General features: G+C 33.7%; 1 protein-coding gene across 2 annotated transcripts; it reads right to left on the reverse strand.

Moving 5' to 3' along the window:
- Positions 1-3074: 3074 nt before the first annotated feature.
- Positions 3075-19122, reverse strand: Ccdc112 (coiled-coil domain containing 112; the record flags this gene model as incomplete). 2 transcript variants are annotated; one of them, XM_005415358.2, is given in 9 exon segments in its annotated part: positions 3075-3106; positions 3337-3455; positions 4656-4751; positions 6226-6639; positions 9394-9784; positions 10161-10236; positions 12359-12448; positions 14778-14899; positions 19001-19122. In XM_005415358.2, coding segments are annotated over 9 exon segments (1461 nt in total), but the record flags the coding sequence as incomplete, so codon positions are not given.
- Positions 19123-21702: the final 2580 nt, after the last annotated feature.

Raw genomic sequence — 21702 nt, forward strand, 5'->3', positions numbered from 1 at the left:
CATATTCTCCAATTACCTATACAGTAAAAATTGAAATACTATGATTCTTTTCAAAAATGGAGATTTGTCTTGGCCATATATATTCCCTTTTAAGGTTTGTGAGGCATTCTTGAGGAAGAGGACCCCAAGTATCAGGCTTAAACTAGGTTCTTTAAAATCAACTGAGCTAATAGAAATTTGAGTATACTTTTGTTAGGTTTCTTAGAAAATAAATTTTTTTAAAAAATGTGCCCTCTGGAGTGGCTGGTATACTTATGCAACAATCCAAAGCACCTTGATTTTTGGTACTAGCAACGACTTACTCACAGGCATTCCTGAATTTCTTTAATAAATACTTGATTAACAAACAGTCTGTACTGTCTAAGAGCTGACCTTGGTGCTTTCCTACAAATACCACTGGGACCTCAAATTCCATGATTCCAGTCACAAAGAGAACTGGACAAAAAATTAATCAAGTTTTCCCATATGATCAACATTGAACCTAACCACTGAATTTGATTTGGTTCTCTTCCAACTCAGTAAGTGACCAGCATTGTGGAAAGAATGAAGTCCGTGAACCGAGTCACAGTTCTTGCTCTTTAGGCATGCCCACTCTGGAGGAGCTTTCCTTATTACATTAAGAGATCTCTCTCTCACTCTGTCTCACGCACACTCTCAAGTGCCTCAAGATACTCAAAATGAATCTTACTACACTCGTTAAAATCAACTATACAGACCCTATACATATTTCACAATTCTCATCAACGTACTACTTAAATTAGAGAAACCAAATATTTCATCTGATTTTTCAGGTCAAGGGTCAGCAATTTGATCCAAAGCTGGACAGAAAACTTATTCTGGACTCACTAAGAAGTAAATAATTCCTAAGTAAGTAAAAGGATTTTTTTCAAGTGAGTGATTTTGACCATATAAATTGTTTGATATATGCATTGCAGAATCTAACACCCATATAAAATGGCACCCCACATTATTAGCTAAGAAACGTAAATAGTGGAAGTCATGAAAGTATAAAAATGAAGAAACAGCTATATAAATGAGTATTATTTAATCATTAAATGACAATGTTTGAATTATGTAGAAACATTGGAAAATGTGTAATATAATGTAATATTAAGTAATACTATAGTAACTCTGTACCATTTTAAAATATGTAATTATATTTTGGAAAATGTTATGTTGCAGTTACAGATGTTTTATGTTTTTCTAAAGTTCTTATTAATGTACTGATTAAACCAGGATAAGAAATGTTTATTTGATATTTCTTCTATGAATCCATCACTAAAAACACTTTCAATTATGTTATGCTACATGCTTTACATAAGGGATGCCTATAATAAATCCCTTATTTGTTTCAGATTCAGTTAGAAACTCATTTTTTTCAGAGAAATTTCCATACTTACCCTTATTAAAAAAGAAAATAGGGCTGGGAGTGTGTACAGTGGGAGAGGGCATGTGCCTACTATTTTTAAAACTATGGGTTCAATGCCTTACCAATAAAAGCCTCTTCAAATAAACCATGAGAATCACAACAACCAGAATGCCTAGTTTAGATGCAGGAAATTGAAAGCTGCATCTACATGCAACAAAAGTAACATGTAAGAAAGCAATTCAAGAAAAATGTACTTTTCTGAATTGTAGCTGTTCAGTTCTATTTTTTTTTTTTTTTTGGTACCAGGAATCGAACTCACAACCTCATGCGCTGTGTTGCTGAGCTACATCCCCAGCCCAGTTCTATTGTTAAATTCCTTTGTGTTGTACATTTTATTTCTGAACTGCTTCGGATCATTTTAAAAAGCTATAGAGAACAAATACCATAAATAAAATGAGTATTCCCAATTAAGGATCTTTTGAGTCAACTTTCTCATTCTGCACCAATAACTGAACAATTAAAATTTAGTTTCCAAAGTTTTGAATTACATGCTTGGAATATTAACCATTAAACTGGAAAAGATTTTGGCCTCAGTGAATTTCTGAGTCATTCAGACTATATGTATCAAATTACAATTAAAGATATAAGATAAAAGCTATAACAAATTACAAATCCCTGTATTTTTATGTGTATAGTACCCTTCCTATAAGAACTAATTAAGACCCAAACTTTTATAAAAATGAAATTTTGAATCAAGCTGAATTGTGTTTTCATGTACAAGTTCGGAAATTTAAAAATTCTTTTGATCAAATATGTTTTTCTACCAGTTTTAAAATACTTTAAATGCTCAAGAATTAGTTAAGAAATGCTGTCAAAAATCAGTTAAGAAAACTGCATTACCCAGTAAGGTGTGAAAGACACAAATGTATTATAAATGCGTGAAATGCAGAAGACCTAAAAGGACATTTAGAATAGCTGAAGGAAACCAAAAAGATGACAACAATAATAAAATTAACAGGATATATGAGATATATTTTTAAAATAAATATTCTCTATTTAAAACAAGCATGCTTCAAATACAAAATATTACACAAAAATGTAATAATTGACAAATTACCAATTTGTTAAACTTAGAAAAAGTACTAAGTTATTTTGTAACTCTTAAAAACAAAAGACATATTTTTGTTATTCAAGCTAACTACTTCCAAGTTACAAAAGTTACAAAAATTTTGGTTTAAAAAATGCCTGTCTATGACTGCTTCAATTTATTTTGCTATGGTATGACAAAAACAAAGTACCTTTGAAATGCTTTGGGTATTTAAACAGATAATGTTTGTAACATAAATTTATAGAAATAACCTTTTTTTTTGGTTTTCTTCTGGTACCGGGAATCAAACTCATGACCTTGTGCTTGCCAGGCAGGTGCTGTGCCGCTGAGCTAAATCCCCAGCCCCTATATAAATAACCTTTATATATCAATAACAGGCCAACATATACCCTAAATGCCCTCTTAGTAGAAACAGGAACCATTAAAGATAATGTAGCATGAGACTTACACTACCTCTCAATTTACATACAGCACAATAATCAATCCTACTAGGCTAGTGAAATTTAAAAGAATATGGGTGGTCACACTCTCCTGGTATTACTGAATATGCTAATACTCCCATCAAATGAATAGCAATTCCATTATCTCATATTTTTCTCTAAATTCCTTGTCTCCAGGTTGGAATAGCCCTAAGGAGAAGAAAAGAAAAACAATTACAAATATGTAGGAAAATTTTTTACAAGACTCAAACCTATCTGATTAAATGTTAACTGTTAAAAATGTGTGGATGTATACATATATTTATGTATCTATTTGCTTTTTCAGTCTGTTACTGTAAAATACACAAGCTGCATGGAATATAAACATGCAATTATGAAGTTTCTGTTAAGTGAATACCCCTCTTTTAACTCCTTTTTACCTGTGTGGGATGTGTAGAAGTGGCCTAGAGCTTGTTGGTGCTATGCTTTTGGTCCGTTCTTCCCAACCTTTGGTAGGTTTGTAAAGCCTAGAGGGATCTCTACTAACATTATTTTCAACCTGCAATTAGAAAGCAGTTTTTAAAAGCACATTTGGTATCAGGTAAACACTAATAAAACTGTCAATTTATTCAGTAAACTTGTAATTGTACTCATATAGCTAAAATAAAATTTGGACTACATCAACCTATTAATAAATGATTATTTTTTTCTAGTTCTATTATTTTATTCTATTTCTGCTACGAGAGAAATTTAATATAGCTAAGTATAATAGCCAGACAATACATTTAGGATATATAACCACCAGTAAATACTAGGCTTAATCCATGGTCACAACATTTTTAGTTATGAGTATTACCAGTGAGAAACAATGCTCACAACTACCACACATGTAAAATGTAGGTTCATATAGAAAGAATGAAAGAAATGATGAATAGGGAGAGAGAGAGAGAGAAGTCAGGGTGAAAGAAAAGGGTGCTTATAATGTAAAATGGTAAGATTCAAACAATAATCACTTAAATTATACTGTATGCTTTCCAACATATAAATAAATATGAAATTTAAAACAGATATAGAAATGAAAGAATACATTTGATGTCAGTATTCTTACAAATTAAGGAATTATGATAAGCAGGAGACACATGAAGACAGGCTGATCAATGGTTACTATTACGGTTTATACCTTGTAGCTTCCCCCTCAAAGCCTTTGAGCAGGACTTTTGAAAGGTAACTGGATTATGGGGAGTTATACCTGGCTTGCTGTTCAGAGGTGGGTCTGGTCTAAAGAGGTGGGCCACTGTCGCCTAGAAAGGTTTACCTCTGCTTCTCCCCAGCCACGTGTCTCAGCCATGTGCCTCTGCCATGCTGTCCTGCCATGCAGCTAGCAGGCTATGGGCTGAAACCTCTGCATACTATGAGCCAAAATAAACCTTCCTCCTGTATGCTGCAAGTGTCCCAGCAGTAAGGGAAGGGGCTACGTTATAGTTAGAAGTAAGAAGTTCTGGTGACTATTGTATATTGGGTAACTATAAAAATTATGTTCTGTGTATTTCAAAAAACTGTAACAAAGACTTTTTAATGTTTTTATAACAAAGAAATGATAAACATTTGAGGAGTAGGTATGTTTAACCTGATTTAAACATTACACTTTTTATATGTATTGAAGTATCACATAGTATCCGATTAATATGTGAAAGTTTTATGTTTTTGTATCAATTAAAAAATAAATTTAAAAGACAAAAATAATCCCAGTACAAAGTACCTTTTCCTTTAATTTTGCCAATCTTCTTTGCTTTTCTGCCTTTTCTTCTTCTTTTGCCTGTCTATCTAGAACTTTCAATTCAAGTTTATATAAATCCTAAAAAAACCAAAAGATTACATTAAGAAAATAAAACTAAAATTTGTTTCAATGTTTAGTGTTTGTAAATAAAATTAACTATTAGTATTCCTTCACTATTAACCTTTTCTAACAAAGGCTAAGACTTTCATATTCTCTAAATATAACCAACACATCATCCTTTCAGGTATCACTTTCTTTTAGGTATTACATGTTTCACTGTAAAGTTTAATTGAACTGTAATTCTTGGGGCTAGGGATTTAGCTCAGCGGCACAGCACCTGCCTGGCAAGCACAATGTAGTGAGTTTGATTCCCGGTACCAGAAAAAAACAAACAAAATAAAACAAAAAACTGTAATTCTTTTAATAGATAAGTCCATTTTCATTTATCAATACAGATAGGTATAGCTTTAAATCTCTCAAGTTATTTTATATTTTGTTTTATTGGTTTTCTTTTTTCTAAGTCTTTTAATTATGTAGCCTGCTTATCTTCTTGTGTGATGAGGTGGCATGGAATCTTTTGTTATTCTGGAGTATTTTTATATATGCAATAAAAGAAATGAACTAAAATTTCCACCATTGGTGTATTTTATTTATTTTTCTTAATATCTCTCTTACTTTTGCTTTATGAATGTTGCTGATACATATTTTGATGCACATAATTCATAACAGTTATATCTTACCTGCCTCCTTTTGCATCTTAAAATATCCTTCCTTGCCTCGCTTCATACTATTTGGATTCACTTCCATTGTCTTTATTAATATTTTTCTTGCATACATTTGTTTGAATGACCAATAACCCTTCTACCCAGTTGTTTAAGTATACAAGTATCTACATTGCTTCTGACAAGAACAAACAGAAAAACACAAGACCTCTGCCTTTGTGGAACTTCCTTTACAGTGTGGAGATAAACAGAGAACAAATAAGCAACTCCTGTACTGCATAAAGTGAGCCACTCTGTCAGGTATGACATGTAGCAGAGAAGACAAGACATTTGGCCTGGCCTGTGGCAGCCTTTCTAGCCTTGTCTGTTACTAGTTCCCTTCTCTCCCTTGGTGCTCTAAGAATATTTAAAAGTGCATACTTTCCCCCACAAACCAGGCTGTTCCACTCTTCTAAGCAGTTATTCATGTTGTTGCCTCTACTAGGAAAGATCTTTTCTTCTGCTTTTTCTCTTTCAAAAATCAACTCATTACCTTCTAACCTAGAGCTGTGTTAAGCATTCCTCTCTGTATATCCACCTCTAAAGTACTGGTCCACACCTCAAACACCATACTATTTACCTCTTTCTTCTGAAATCTACTTGCATGTATCTTTCTCACTAGACTATAGCTGACTAGAAGTTAGGGGGCGTGGCTTACTCATTTTGATATGGTAATGCTATTACGCACAGGTCTGATGTATAGGATGCCTTTGGTTTACTTTTACTGACCTGAATCTGGAAATACCTCTTTTGTAGCATTTAAACTTTATTTAGGAAGTGTATTTACTCACTCTTTCTTGAAACCTGGTAATTTCATCAGCAACAGTTTTCCTTTTCTCTGCCTTTTCTGCCTTTTCCCTTATCTCCTTTTCAAGCCTTAGAAATTCTTCCTGTTCTTTCTTCTGCTGGGTGTAACTTTCTAGTAGTAATTTTAGTTTAAGCTGGCGTTGGCGTTCTTTCTGCTGCTTTTTCTCTTTCTCTTCTTCTTCTTTTAACTTAGAAGCATATTTCATCGATAGTTCTATACGTTTCTGTTTTTTCCAAGCTTCAACTGCCAACTTCTGTTTCTTTCTTTCTTCTTCTTTTTGCTTTTGATTACCTTCTGGTTTATTATGAAAAAGCACAGGAACGTTGTCTGTCTTCTCTTTTAACTTGAAAATTTCCTGCTTCTTTTGCTGCTTTTTAGTTTTCCAATCCTGAATAGACTAAATGATTTTTTTAAAAAGTTAGCAAAAGAAAGTTTTTAAATAATCCAAACTTCAATTCCATTTTTCTAGAAGGAAAACTATTATAGGATTGTGGATCCTTAGGTTTTTAAGTTGTATTTTGAACAAACACAATCCTTTATCTACTTCTGTTCTTATGAAATAGTCTTCTCTTTACCTGCTTTGTTTTTATGGGCAACATCCCTTTCCTCCAATCATTTCACTTAACCATCCATATTCTCTTTCTAGGCTTAGAATACTTTCTGACTGATCTTTGTCTGGTCATGTATCAGAAAAGGAATTAAAAATGGAGTAGTTAAGAGCACAATCCCTGAAGCCAGACTATTCAGGATCAAATCCATTTACTAAGTATGACCACTGATAAGTCACTAACCTACTTTGTCCTCAGTTTGGCTCTCTGTAAAGTAGTTGGAGAACTTCTTGCACATAAATGCTTTTTCACAAGTGTATTTGAAATAGCTCAAGAACTGTATATAATATGTAAAAATTATTTAAAATTCAAGTGACCTTCTCTATGCCACAGCGGATATATTACCATTCCCCAAAATTAAAAACTGTTTCCTCTTTTTTACTTATGGGATATCATTCATCCATTCAGTAAACTATATATATGCACGGCAGTGTGATAGAATGCATAGGTAATTAAATAATGTAAAATGCCCTGTAGTGCACGGCTACTCAAAACACCAATCCCTAAAAACCAGGATTTCGGGCTGGGGATTTAGCTCAGCGGCAAAGCGCCTGCCTGGCAAGCGCAAGGTCGTGAGTTCAGTTCCTGGTACCGGAGGGGAAAAAAAAAAAAAACAGGTTTGCATGTCAAAACATGAATCAGTGCACTGCTTTCTTCAACAAGTTTTCTTGTTGAAAAAGTCAAAAGAACTAACAATGTGCTTACTAGATAGTGGTCATGCAATTACTTCATCTCATCGTAGACCAGTAACAGTCTACAAAACAACATGTTTTGTCACACCATGTTTGAGCAGCACTGTTTCTAGGTAAGATAACAACATAGGCACTCCACAGCACATCATTTGAAAAGGTATAAACATAGTGTTAGTGAAAGGCCAAGGGGGACTACTTTTGGGGGTGGCAAAAAGAAGGCAGGATCTGATCTGGGAAGATTTTCATTAAGCTGGGAGTCAGAAAGGAAGAAGGTGGTATAGAAAGAGAACGTGTCAAAGGCACTTGGCAAGCTCAGATAAGTATCTTATTTGGTAAGTATCTTCATTCACACAAAATAGAGGATATTCTAAAGGAAGTGAAAGACAGACATGGTAAATTTCTAATTCAGTATCTTAACCTCAGTGGACTCAAAACTGAATTTGTGCTATTTTCTCTAACCTTTCCTCTCTAGTATGTCCCAATTCAGTAGACTGGCAACTCCTTTTCCATACCCCTTCTACCTCAGTCTTACATCCAATTAGTTGTCAAGTATCAAGAAATAAGAATGGTTGGGAACAGAATAATTAGGAATTGGTGTGGCTTACTTTTATTACAAGAAGTAATGCTGTCCCCTTTTCTAGAGAGGGAGTTCTCAAATGCAAGCGTGGAAGAAGTAACCCTGACGGCTTGGTAAAGCAGCCCCCAAGTTCTGATTAGGTCTAGAGGTTTGGGCCTGGTACCTTCTAACAAGTTTCCAGGTGATGGTGATTGATTTAGGGGGCCAAATAAAAAGAAACCCATGTTTTTGTATCCCAGAAGAAAAACTCAATTCTTAGTAGCTTATTACTTTGAGCCTTTAAAAATGACTCATATTTCACAAGTATTTCTTAAAACCCCCCAAATCGATCTCCCCACAGTCAGCTTATTTCAGATGATGGAAAACAATGACAACAACGAACAAGCTACTTTTTCTAAAACTTTAAACATGGAATTAGTACTTCCTTAGCGCTCTAGGTATGTCATCTGTTGAACAGGTAAGTACAGTCAAAAGACTCAGACTCTGGCAATGTCTGGGGATAGTCTGGTAATCAGAAGGAGTACTACACACATCTAGCGGCTACCTGCCAGAGGCGCAATTCACCACTCTATAGCATATAGAACACCCACCAAAACAGCTGTCCAGTCCAAAATGTCCATAGTGCTAAGGTGGAGAAATCCTAACCTAACAAGAGCCACACTAGTATTTTTGTGAAAATGAAACTTTTCAGGTATTTACTACAAGGATTATGTCTTCTCCATGGTGGCCAAAAGTTTGTATCTTTAAGCAATAAAGCTGAGCTCAAAAATTTCAGAGAAACTTTTTTTGGGGCTGGGGGTTGTGCTGGGGATGGAACTCTGTGCCAATGCTTGCTAAGGCAAGTGCTCTACCTCTGAGCTACAACTCCAGCTTCATCAAAGAAACTCTGTAGTCAAAGTGTTGTACTGCTTCTTGATTTTCTAATCAAAATAATGAGTTTTTTGCTGGTAAAATAAATTTTTCCTAAAGCCTGAGTACATTCAAGTTAGCCACAGTTATAGAAAGTGACCACAGAAGGTTTTGCCCACAGTTTATAGCCTATCGTGAAATTTCTTGGGGGAGAAGTATCTGGCCTCGAGGAAATCCGACTACAATTCCATTTCCTGGATAAGATTATTTAACTTCTTGAAGTCTTAGTTTCATACTCTGTAAGATGGAGTAGAAACAACTATACACACACATCACGGAGTTGCTGCAAAATCAGTGGTTCTCACAGTTTATCACAGTGCCTAGAACAAAAACGGAGGAGTAACAGCTATTATAATTATTATTACCTCTTTTTTTCGTTCTTCTAGAGCCAGAAATTTTTGATACCACTTCTCATGCTGTTGAACTTCATCCTGCGTTCTTCCTGGAAGGTGCTCTAGAACTTCTCTCATAAATGCAGGCTTCCCTTTATGTTTGTTTCTCACCTTTACAAAGTTCTGGTGGTCATAATTATCCCAGCCCCCCTGTCGCCCTCCTGTTTGCTGAAGGAATTTTTCAAAATCTATCACTGCTTCTGGAAGAGTATTTGGTGTCATTTTGTCTACAGGAACTTTGCTTGAGATTGCTCTGAAAGCTTTCTCTGTTTCTGAATTACCCAAAGCCCATGTGTCAATTTTTCTTGATATGGCACTCAATTCATTATTTGTTGTTTTCTCTTCTTTAATAAGCTCATCGTATCTGTAATTTAAAAAAAAGTTTAAAAAGATATCAGCCAATCCATACTAACCCTTCAATTTCTTTCAAATTTAATTATTCCTGATTTTTCACTCTATCTTCTTCAGTTGACATTATTAATATTTATAAATTGAAGCCTTAAGAAGTTCCCTCTGAGATCAAAATAATCTTAAAATTCTTATTTGGAATTTTATAGTGTCCAAATATGACTGAAAATTTACTTTAAACATTAAAAAGCCACATAAACCCTAAGGCAAAAATGGGTGTTATATTGCTTTTATGTAAGACTCAAATGCATAATAAAATGTTTGTATAAAATAACCTAGTGGTGAGTTATTGAGAAATGTTAATTTTATATTAAAATGAGTTTGAAACATACATCAATCTTTGCTCTTCTTTAAAAGTGTTAATCGCATTTTCAATTTCTTCCATCATTTCTCTGAGCTTTTCAACAACTGTAAAAAAACCCAAAAAATTATTTTATGTCATATGTCAATATAGCTGAGTTCAAAATTAAGAAAAATACATGGAATGTCCCTCTAATTTAAAAATATTTCTTAGCCTGAGTAATTAAGGTTAACTGTGCTCAAAATTATATTTTTTTCCTTGTGGTACTAGGGGTTGAATCCAGGACCTTCGTGCTGGGCTACAGCCCTTATGCTCTTTACTTTGAGGCAGATCTTGTTAAATTGCCAACTTGCCCAGGCTGGGCTCAAACTTTCATCCTCCTGCCTCAGTCTCCCAGGGTACTGGGATATTAGGCATGCACCACCAACCAGGCTAAATGTAAATTTTTATAATTGCAATTTTTATGATCACAAATTTTTTTCTAATGTATCCATTCTCAATAAATATTATAATTAATGTTTTTACAAAAAATATTTTGTACTAAATATACTATTCTTGACTTGTAGTTTTTATTTAACAATGTGGTTAAATATAAATATTCATAGCATTTCCTTTTTCTATGGCTACATATGTTATTTCATTGTTTAAACCTATCCTAATTCATTTAATCCCTTCTCCAATGATGAACCTTTAACTATGTAAAATGCTATAGTAAAAATCCCTCATACATATTGCAGCATTTTTAGAGAATAACTGGTAAACTTGAAATGTTAAATAAAATGTATATCCACTGTACCATATGCTAGATACTACCACATTGCATTTTAGAAACTACCACTTCTCACATTTTCCCCACAGTGACCCTTCCCATGTACTTTTAAACATTCCCAAAACAAGATACAAAAATTTATCATCCTTAAGTTACTATTTTGGTGATGATTAATAAGCCTGAGCATTTTTCATATGTGTTTTATATTTCTTTTGTTACACTTTGGCCCCCTACAATCTTTCCTTTTTCTATTAGGTCATTTATGTTCGTTACTCTGACTTATAGGCCATATATTTACATTTTTAATTACATATATAAATATAGTTAACCTTTTTCTAATGTGTCTTTCAATTTTGCTTATAGGTTTAAGTATTTTTAAGTAACCAAATATGCTCACTTTTTTTTGTCGTATTTTCTGATCTTATCCATCCTATAAAACATAGTGCTATTATAAAAATATTACCCTATATTCTCTTCTAGTATTTTTATGGTTTCATTTAATTTAATGAGTATAATATTCACATTCACAGTTTTAGTGCTTCCTATGTTAGGCCTTCCGACAGGCCTATTATATAAATCCTACGATCTCCATTTTAAAGTGAAAGTGCCAAGAGATCAAGATCTATAGTGGTACCTTGGTTCACAAACTTACTTCAGTTTATAGTTTTGGGGAAGATGGGTGTGGTTGTGTTTGTCACCCAATGCTGGGTTTGCAAAGGGAAGCAAAATTTTGCTGAAAGCTTTTGTTTGTGAATCAAACTGTTTGCAAACAGAAGCACTCATGAACCAAGGCATTACTATAATTTGCTTAAAAATGACAAAATTAGTAAGTGAGTGATCAAGGGTTTGAGCCAACATCTGTGTAAGTCCATACAGCTTGAGTACTTTATTCCTTTGAATTTTCAGGAACAAATTTAGTGTAAGCAAGGAGGCAAAGATACAGTTTTGTCTGTCTCCAAAAATTAGCATTTGCCTCAATACGTACAACTGAAACTTTCCTTATATAATTGAAATGTGTCTGAAAAGTAATTATTTCAAAAATCAAACAATAGGAAAAGCATTCAGCTAGGACATCAGTCTTTTTTCCTCCTTAGTTAGCTAAATCTGAAACTTTCTGTACTACAGTCTCATCGCTTCTCGGCCTTTTGGCTAAGATCAAATGTACTACAGTCTCCATCTTAAAAATGACCATATCTGTTCTGTCTACCTTATAGTTTTAAAGGATTTGTTAGTACTTTAAAGATAAAAACCAAAAAACAAAACAAAAAAAAAACCCACATAAACATCTGATACTACAGTTCTCCAATATATCCTTACTAATCAGTAGTCAACAGAGTAGAGCTCCATTGATGTCAAGTAGAAAAACAGACATGTCTCATACTAGAAAAGTATAAATTCTCCTATTGAGCAACAGAAAATACTGATATACAAGAAAGACTCTAACATTTAAATTTACTTACAATCAGGTGTAGGCTTCACATCTTTTAACTGATGCTGAAGTTTCTTTACATTGTTATGTATTTTGGCTAACTGTTGCTGGATTTTTGCTCCTATAGGGAAGAAGTATATACTTTAAAATAACTGTGTGACAAATATGATTATAATTAAAATTTTCTATGTAAGATTGATCATAATCACTTAGTAAAAGATAGCCAGGAACAATTAAAGAAAAAATGGTTAGTTATGTCAAAAACAATTAAACATTCTTACTTTAAATAAAGCATCTTTCATTTCTTCAAGTTTGGAAAGCACAATGGATTAAATCTCACTATAAATTTGTGGCAAGGAATTTTCCTTTTCTCTGTGGGCATTTAGTTACTTACTGGATTTGGTTTTAAATACCATAGCTTATTTTTAGTATGTTTTGTTCTTTAAAATCATTTCTTTTTAATTTGTGATAGTTTATGGGAATAAAATTTTATTTTATCTTTATTGTGGGAATATCAAGACTGTCTAAGCAGTATTACTTTTATGAATACTGACAAACTTCCCACGGAGAATTAATTTTATCTGAATACACCCTCTAAGATAGGAGTGAGTGATATCTATTGGTGTCAGCAACATGGCCCTGAGATTTCTCATGTGCCATTAGGTGGTATCTATTCCACAAATAGCAAACCTCAACCAAAGGGCCAACTTAAAAGCCTGACAAACAGATAAAGTTTTCAGACATTTTCAGATAGTTTTTCTCAATAGCAAAATAGACTAGATTCTTCTCTTATTTTTTTTTTCTGGCATAGTAACTTCACCTTAATACTTATTCCAATCAGTAGGTTTGTTAAAAATATTCACATTCATATATATTCATATAATAGCAGTATTATTTTATTACCATTGGGTACTTTATACATCCTCATCTTTTTTAATTTTACAACTTTTTACAAATAGTCCTTAAAGATTTTTGTTTTAGTGATGCTTAGGGATCCAACCCAAGGGCCTCATACATGTTAAGGCGAGAGCTCGACCACTGAGGTATGCCCAAATGAAACCTTGCTCACTGCTGGATCTGCAGGGCAACAAACTTGTCTAGAAAAGTTAAATAATTATAAAATGTTTTTTGTTGTTTTATTTTTGCCATAGCTTCATAAACTACAGCAGTATCAATACAGGGCAAACCAGTCTTATTTTGTGTTTATGTAGAATTGAAACTTCCCTTCTCTGGAAAAAGAAAAAGTAAGAAGAGAAGGGTATAGCCAAGCCACAAAGCATAACAAGATATAATTCAGTCTAAAACTGAGACACAACATTTGATATAAGAAACAGGTATTCTGAACTGAAAAGAAAGCTTCTGTATCTTTATATTAGATAATACAGTCCTCTTAAACGAAAAACCAGCCTCCCAATTGTGTGCAAAAGAACTGAGGGACAGTAACAAATATTAGATCAGGAAGGTGTAGTTTATAAATCAGAGCAGAGAATTATAAATGTGGTACTTAAGTTAGCCCCAGTTATCACTGCAACAGAAGAGGGAGAATACTGCTTATCACTATACGACAACAGATCACTTTTCAAAAATAGTGTAATTTTATATTCTGAAAGAAAAAAATTAAGAATTTCTTTTGGTTGCCAGTATGAGAGTACCAGGAACAATCTAATCTTTACATATAAGTCAACATGTTACAAAGTTACAACATGTTATAAAGCAATGTTAATGAGCTTTTTTCTTACAAGGATTTTGCAACATATAGAATCTAGTATTCTTTTTGGTTTTTTGTTTTTGTTTTTGTTTTTTTGAGACAGAGTCTCACTATGTAGTAGTGCAGGCTGGCGTTGAACTCATTTATGTATCCCAGGCTAGCCTCAAACTCCCAGCGATCCTCCTAGGTCAGCCTCCTGAGTGCTGGGATTACAGGAATGCACCACCACGCCTGGAGAATCTAGTATTCTTAAAGGAGTAGCATTCAGTATACTATCAGATGCAGAGGACAGTTCTGCTGTTTCAGAGGCCAGCAGAGGGAACCTGGATTTAAGCAATTACATGTTGTGATCACTTCATGTAGCTACGGAGTATAGATTCTGAGTCTACTGATGTTTAAGAGGCCAGAGCTCAGTCAACAATACCAGGCTGACAGAACCAGTTTGCTTTTCTATTAAGAACCAGGAACCAGTTTGCTTTTCTATTATGAAATTTTAATAGCATTTACTGATTTGTCAATCAAAGAACCCCAAATTCTCTCTGTCTTTCTCACTAAATTGCAACAAGTAGAAGGCAATCCAGTTAGAAAGACTAAACAATGACCTGAAGAAAATAACACAAATTTGTCCCAAGACAAATTTATTATCAACTAAAATATCCTGATAGAGAATGTAACACAGTCAATGCACAAAGACAAAGGCAGGGCAAAACTATAACTTTATATAACTCAGACATCAACTTACTTTCCATTTTCCTGCTGTTAATCAATTTATTTTCCAATTCTTCCAGCATACTATGCTCAATTCTGAAGTCATTTTTTTGGTTGTAGAAATGACTGTGCTTATCTTTTTCCATCGTAATAACTCTTTAGGAAAAGAAATGGTATAAGTATTTTTAGTTATTTATAATAGAAAGGAACTCATAAGAATCAGTACTTCAGATTATTACTTCACTTAAAGAGAAAGAATATAATTATTTAGATTAAAGAGGCTATGAACAAAAACAATAGTCAAAATAATAGGAAAGAGTTAAACTCACCTAAAATCAAGTACAATTTAACTATTAAATTATAAAATGTTAAAGAAATGTTACAGGAAAAATGTGGTAACGTCCTTCTCTTGAAACTATACAAGCCTTTGGGTATGCATTCCAACTCAGTCTTCCAAGGGTCTGAAGAGGGCTGTCACTGCTGATGACTGCTTTCAATAGAACATATTATTTACTTTGTAACCTTAGCAAAGATGTTAACCTCTCTTGTAGTGGCCTTCTCCATTACTAACAGTAATAACAGCTCACAATTACCTGGCAGAGCATAGTTAACATCAAAGGAGATACTGTATGTGAGGGACCTTTGTACAATGTGTATATTTCTACTGGGGAAATGCAAGTTACTAATATTATTACTTGTGGTACTGGGGATTGAATCCAGGGCCTTTGGGCTAACCTACATCCCCAGACCCCAACTCCATTTTTATTTTTGGAGATGGTATTGTTAAGTTGCTAAATTGCCCAAACTGGGCCTGAACTTGCAGTCCTTCTGTCTCAGTAGTGATATTACTAATACTAAAACTTCAAGAGGCAAACAATCTACAAAGAAAAGAAACAGTATATTTAAGGAATGTTGCCTACATTTAATTCAAAGCATCTTTTATCTTATAGTTGGTTTGTTGGATTCAGACCATTTACTAGTAACGAGTTCTAATTGTTAGTTTGATCCTTCTGTAAAATAAAACAAAAAATATACTAATAACAACATTCTTTTTGTTGTTTGGGCAACAAAATTAATGTTCTCAATAGTTGTTTTATTTCTACGATCAAGCAAAAATTGATATGAATATTTCTCCCCAATCCTGGGTTTAATGAGTGGTGGAGTGTCTCCGGCCACAGATATAATTTCACAGAACGCGAGGTACAACTATGTAAGGTAGCTTCCTAGTCTTTTTCACCTTACTAGGTAGAGAAAAATTTTACACTTATTAGGCATACTAGAGGAAACAGATGAGAAAGCGTTTCACACCCTACAGGCTCATGGGTTTATATCTTAGCTCAAGCTTAATTGAAGAAGCTTGTGTGGTTTGAAAGGTGGCAAGAGATATACTGCCAACGGCAGCAGATTGAAGATGGCTACTGATATCTTGTGTTAAGGACTGGAAAGCCCATTTAGGCACTGGGTGGGGTGGGGATATTATTATAACCAAATAGACATGTTTGCCATGTGTAAAGAATATGCTATGAGAGTAATTTATATGTTGCTATTCCTGGGCTAGGAATATTAACCTTTATAGACATTCAAAATATGCTAATGGAGAAAAACTGCGCAATGTAATCTTACTCATAACAGAAGAAATGCAAATTCAAACTATATACTGTACACCTTTCAGATTGACAAAAACAAAAAAATCACAAATTTAAGTAAAATTATATGTAATATACTCAATATATTCTGTTGAAACTGTGAGAGAAGGAATACTATCATACATTGTGACTGAAATTGTAAATTACCTATAAAAGGTAATTCAGCAATACTGATCACCTTTGGCAATTCATACACTTTTGACCCATAATTGTCTTCTAGGAATTTATCCTGTAGATTCATTCACACACGTGCAAAACAATGGGGACTTATATGGACACTGTAATTAACCGCAGCATTGTTTGTTAAAACAAAAGACTGAATATAATTTAAATGCACCATCACTATGGAAAAGGTTAAATAAATCATACCATAAGGGAATATAATGTACTGGTACTATGTTTTGTATACTGATCAGAAAAGCTTCAAGATGACATTCTTTTTATAATAAAATTTTTATATGAAAATGTCAGACATGCCCTAAATCAAGAAAGGTAAATAAATCCCCCTCATATACTCTCATATGTCCTCATATTTGAGTCAACAATTGTATTTCTCCTTTTATCATTTCCTTTTTTTCTTTGCTTAAATATTTAAAAGCAATTTTCTACCTCTTTGCTTAAATATTTTGCAAAAATTTTTTTGCTTGGCTAAAACATTTTAAAGTAATTCTACTGCTTTTGTGTTTGATTTCCTTAAAACAGAAAATATCTGTGAAAGAATACAAAACAAACTACAATACTATTGGTTATTTGAGGCAAGAGAAACTATGTGCCTGAGATCAGGGTGAAACTGAGACCTTCCATTTTTTTTTTAGCAATATGAATGTATTATCTACGCTCAAAATAAAACAGAATGATATTACAAACTGTGTTTTATCCTCAGTATTTAATGAGGATTGAAACACTATTTCAAAGAGTTTTCTAAAGCCTAATCAGTACAATAAAGCAAACACAATGAGTTGCTGTATATATGGACCTTAACTATTTAGTGGGTATCATGCCATATAAAGCAGAACCCACAATCTATCTAGAGTAATGCATTCTGGAAATAAAAAAATAAATCAAATAGTATATTCTCAGATTCTGGATATTAAAAAGATAAACATTACCAAAGTTCAGGTATAAAACACACTATTATTAACTGTTGTCACTATGCTGTACTTTAGGTCTTGAGAACTTATCTGTCTCATGACTTGTACCCCTTACCAACATTCCCCCATTCCTGTCACTCTTAACCCTTCCTGCTAATCAACATTCTCACCTGCCTTTTAAGTCTAACTTTTTTAGATTTCACATGTAGTATAATGAAAATGCTTGGCTAAGAGAGTAGAATTTTATTCATATCACACACACATGCACACACATGGTAAGTAGGTGAGGTGATGCATATGTCAATTAGCTTAATGGTGGCAATCTTTCAATATACATACATCAAAATATTACTTTATATATCCCAAATATACACAATTTTTATCTGTCAATTATACTTCAATAAAGTTGAAGAGAAAAGATACAAGTATTATATACATGCAGTGAGCATTCAGTCTTCAAAAGCTACAACATGGTAAAACTTATCAAAATTCAAAAACGGTATACTTTTTCATTGGTAGAACTTCTAAAGAGAACTTCCATTAATTCTGCTCCAGAGTCCATCATGCATAGTGACCTCCTTTCTCAAGTTCTTTGGTAAATTTACAGGGTATAAATTTATAGTATTTTTATAAATGTCTCAACAGTAGGGTACAGAGCAGGTGCTCTGAGTTCTAATCATTTAGTCATTTGCTTATGATATTTACCATCATGATGCTGCTGACAAAAATGAGCAGTCAATAAATATCGCCGATTGTTTAAGGAAAAAATTCATATACTATACACTACAATTTTAAGATAAATGTAAACTTACTCTCATCATGATGTATAAATTGGATCTGAGAAGAGCAGAGACCAAAGGATGAAGATCAATTAAAAGACCATTAAAGAAAAAACCCTCAAGAGTACAGCCTTTTCACCAAAACTATTTACTACTTTCCTTAGTGAGATCATATCCACACACTCAAACAGGCGCTACTGAAGGAAATCACGGGTTAGAACAACAACTATGGCTTTCAGAGTGGCTGGAGGTGGCCTGTAAAATTAAACATTTCCTGATTATATAACTTATGGGAAGATATTTATTCTCTATAATCTTTAACATCCTCATTTGTAAAATATACAGAATAGTAAGATAAATAATGTCATTTATAAAACTTTCATAATGTATGTTTTAAAGCCCCAAAAGACTTTTCACTCAAAAATATGTTAGTACTAATATATAGCAATAAAATACAAATGTACTAAATCTTTTTAGATTAAAAAAAAAATCTAAACAAATAGCTGTTTTGTTTTCCTTGAAATACACTGATTAAAAGTGGTAAAATGGATAAAATTCAAACTACTTTACTTAAAATTATATTAAGCAGCCTATTATCATTTGTCCATTTTATACTTCCTACATTTGTTCTGTTGTGTCTTGTTACATACTGGCTGATGACTAGAACTTTCTAACAATGTGGGATTGAGAGGAGTGGAATTGAACTAATTTTAAATTGTCCATTATAAAACTTACACTTACTGATTTTTAAATTTTTCTGCTGTGCGTATGAATTCCGCTTTCTTTGTTCGACTAACTTTCTGCTTCCAGTTTTGAAGTTGAAAAGGATGAATTCCACCTGAAGTACTAAAGCAGCCATCATTCTGCATGAAGAACAAAAATATTATCATCAATAATCAAAGTGGTGTAAGATAAATGTAACATTTTTTTCAAGGAGATGAAACATCAATAGTGGAGTTTCTTGGGCCAAATGAATAAAAATACACTGTAAGAAGGAATTTCTATCTTAAAATGCTAAATTCCGAAAGAAACACGTGTCCAGCAATAATTTACCAAAAAAGATGTAATTTATACATCAGTTACTTATCATCTGTGGCAGTCGTGGTGAACCTATGGCATGTGTATTATTGTGATTTCAAGACAAAAGATGTTAATGTATGAGTTGGTTTTTCTAAACTAAAACCTCAGTATGTATTTAGCTTTAACTGCAGTGTTGGCACTTTGCAATAGATAAGTGAGTTTGGGGCTGCAGTTTGGCACTTGGTCCCTAAAAGGTTCATCATCGCTGATATGGACTGAATGCTATGACCTAACAGGTGCAGCCTTAGACACTAGGGAAACAATAACGATTCATACTAATATGGCTCATCTCAAAAGTCTAGTCAGGAAAAAGAGATTTAAAGATAAAACATGAACAAGCAATAAAACTAAGCAACACACCATAAGTGCTATTAAGAAAATAAACAGCGCTGAAATAGAGAATATGAGGATCAGGTTTGTTTTACCAGTTAGAATAGCCACCGGGTATCTATTGAGAGGGTGACATTTAAGAAAGAAGAGAACCAGCCATGATTAGAAACTGTAGGGAAGGGTGTTCCAGACCCTGGAATAAGCTGTGCCATATTCCAAGGGCTGGAAAGATTTTGGCTAGTTCAGGCAGGGAAAGACCAATGGTGGTATGAGATTAGTAAAGCTGGGCAGATGGTAATAGTAGACAGGTATGTGTCAGATATACAGATGTTTCAGGTCACTCAGTAGGTTTTACTGAAGGGATCTGAGCAGAGGAATACCATAGTAAACTTAACTCTTGAGGAAAATCTTTCCAGGAACTTCCTGAGAATCAGTTGCTATGAGGTATAGGGATGGGGAAGTCAGGACTGGAAGCATGAGGGTCAGTGCAGGAGCTGGTGTGGCATTACAGGCAAACAGCGAAAAGTCCAGACTGCCTGGGGATGTAAATTTAAAAAGAACATTAAATATAATTTGGAATTGCTTAACAATAGGTTTTGAGAAATGAAGGAAAAAGGAAATAAAGCTTTACATTTCTAGGAGCAAGAATAATGAATTTAGGAAATATTTTTTTTAAAATTGGGATGTAATTCACATACTATACAGTTACCTGCTTAAAGTATACAATTTAGTAGTTTTCATTATATTCACAAGATTGTTCAAGTATCACCACTGTCTGCTTCCAGAATATTTTCATCATGCCAAGAAAAAAAAAAAAAACCCACACCCATTAGTAATCATTCCTCATCCCTCTTTCTCCCAACTCCTGGAAACCGTGAATCTATTTTATAACTCTCTAAGTTTGTCTATTCTGGATAAATGGGCTCCTTTCACTTCACACAAGGGTTTGAGGATTTACCCATGTTGTACCATGGATTTGTATTTCATTCCTTTTCAAGGCTGTATAACATTGAACTGTATTGATTTTGTTTATCCACTCATCAGTCACCAGTTGATGGATAAATGGGTTATATCTACCATTCCAACGATATAAATAATGCTACTGTGAATATCTCTGTACACGTTTTAACGTGAACACATGTCTTCAATTCTTTTGGGTATATATCTAGCAGTAGAATTTCTGGGTCATAGGATAACTATTTTTACTTTCCTGTTAAAAAACCAGATTTCCCTTGTATTAAGTTGGGAGCATTCTACAAGTATTCTGAAAATTACTCCCTTCTGAAATATGACTAGCAGACGTCTTCCCCTGTTCTGAGTTGTCCTTGATAATGCCTTTGAAGCACAAATTTGTAACTTTGAGGAACTGTCACTCTTTTCCACAGTGGCTGCACCATTTTACATTCCAATTAGCAGCGTATGTGAGTTCTAATTTCTCCACCTCTTCATTAACACCTATTGTATGTCTGTTTTTATTACAGCTATCTTAATGGTTGTGAATCCTATCTCACAGTGGTTTTGATTAGTCCATAATGATGTTGAATATCCTTTCATGTGCTTATTCACCACTTCTTTTGAGGAATGTCTACTGAATCCTTTCTCATTTTGTTTTTGGAAGGAAATCAGTTTATTCTAATTAATTCTCAAACGGTAACATCAGAACAGCTGGTTTCAGGTCATACAAACATTTGCCCAGCCGGTAACTCTACACCATCTCAGTGAACTACTACATAGTTGGAAAGGTCGGGGTTAGGGTCAAAGTTTTCCACTGCCCTTTGGAAGCAAGAAAGCTATCAACAGAAGACCATTTTAACTTATTTTCACTACCAGTTACATTTTTATGCTAAAATAACTTGGTCATCAGAGCAGAATTTCCAGTTCTTCAATGTGACCTTCTTGATTACACTACACACTTACAAGTGTGTACTGTTTCAGCACCTCACTGAAACTCTCAGAGCTCAGAATCGCCCTCGATCTGGGGTCACTCCAAAAACTGTATTATCTCATACAAGCAAGGGTCATCAAACTGCTGT

The sequence above is a fragment of the Chinchilla lanigera genome, unplaced genomic scaffold, assembly GCF_000276665.1.
Source record: "Chinchilla lanigera isolate Chin_1 unplaced genomic scaffold, ChiLan1.0 scaffold00007, whole genome shotgun sequence".
In the NCBI taxonomy this organism is placed as follows: Eukaryota; Metazoa; Chordata; class Mammalia; order Rodentia; family Chinchillidae; genus Chinchilla; species Chinchilla lanigera.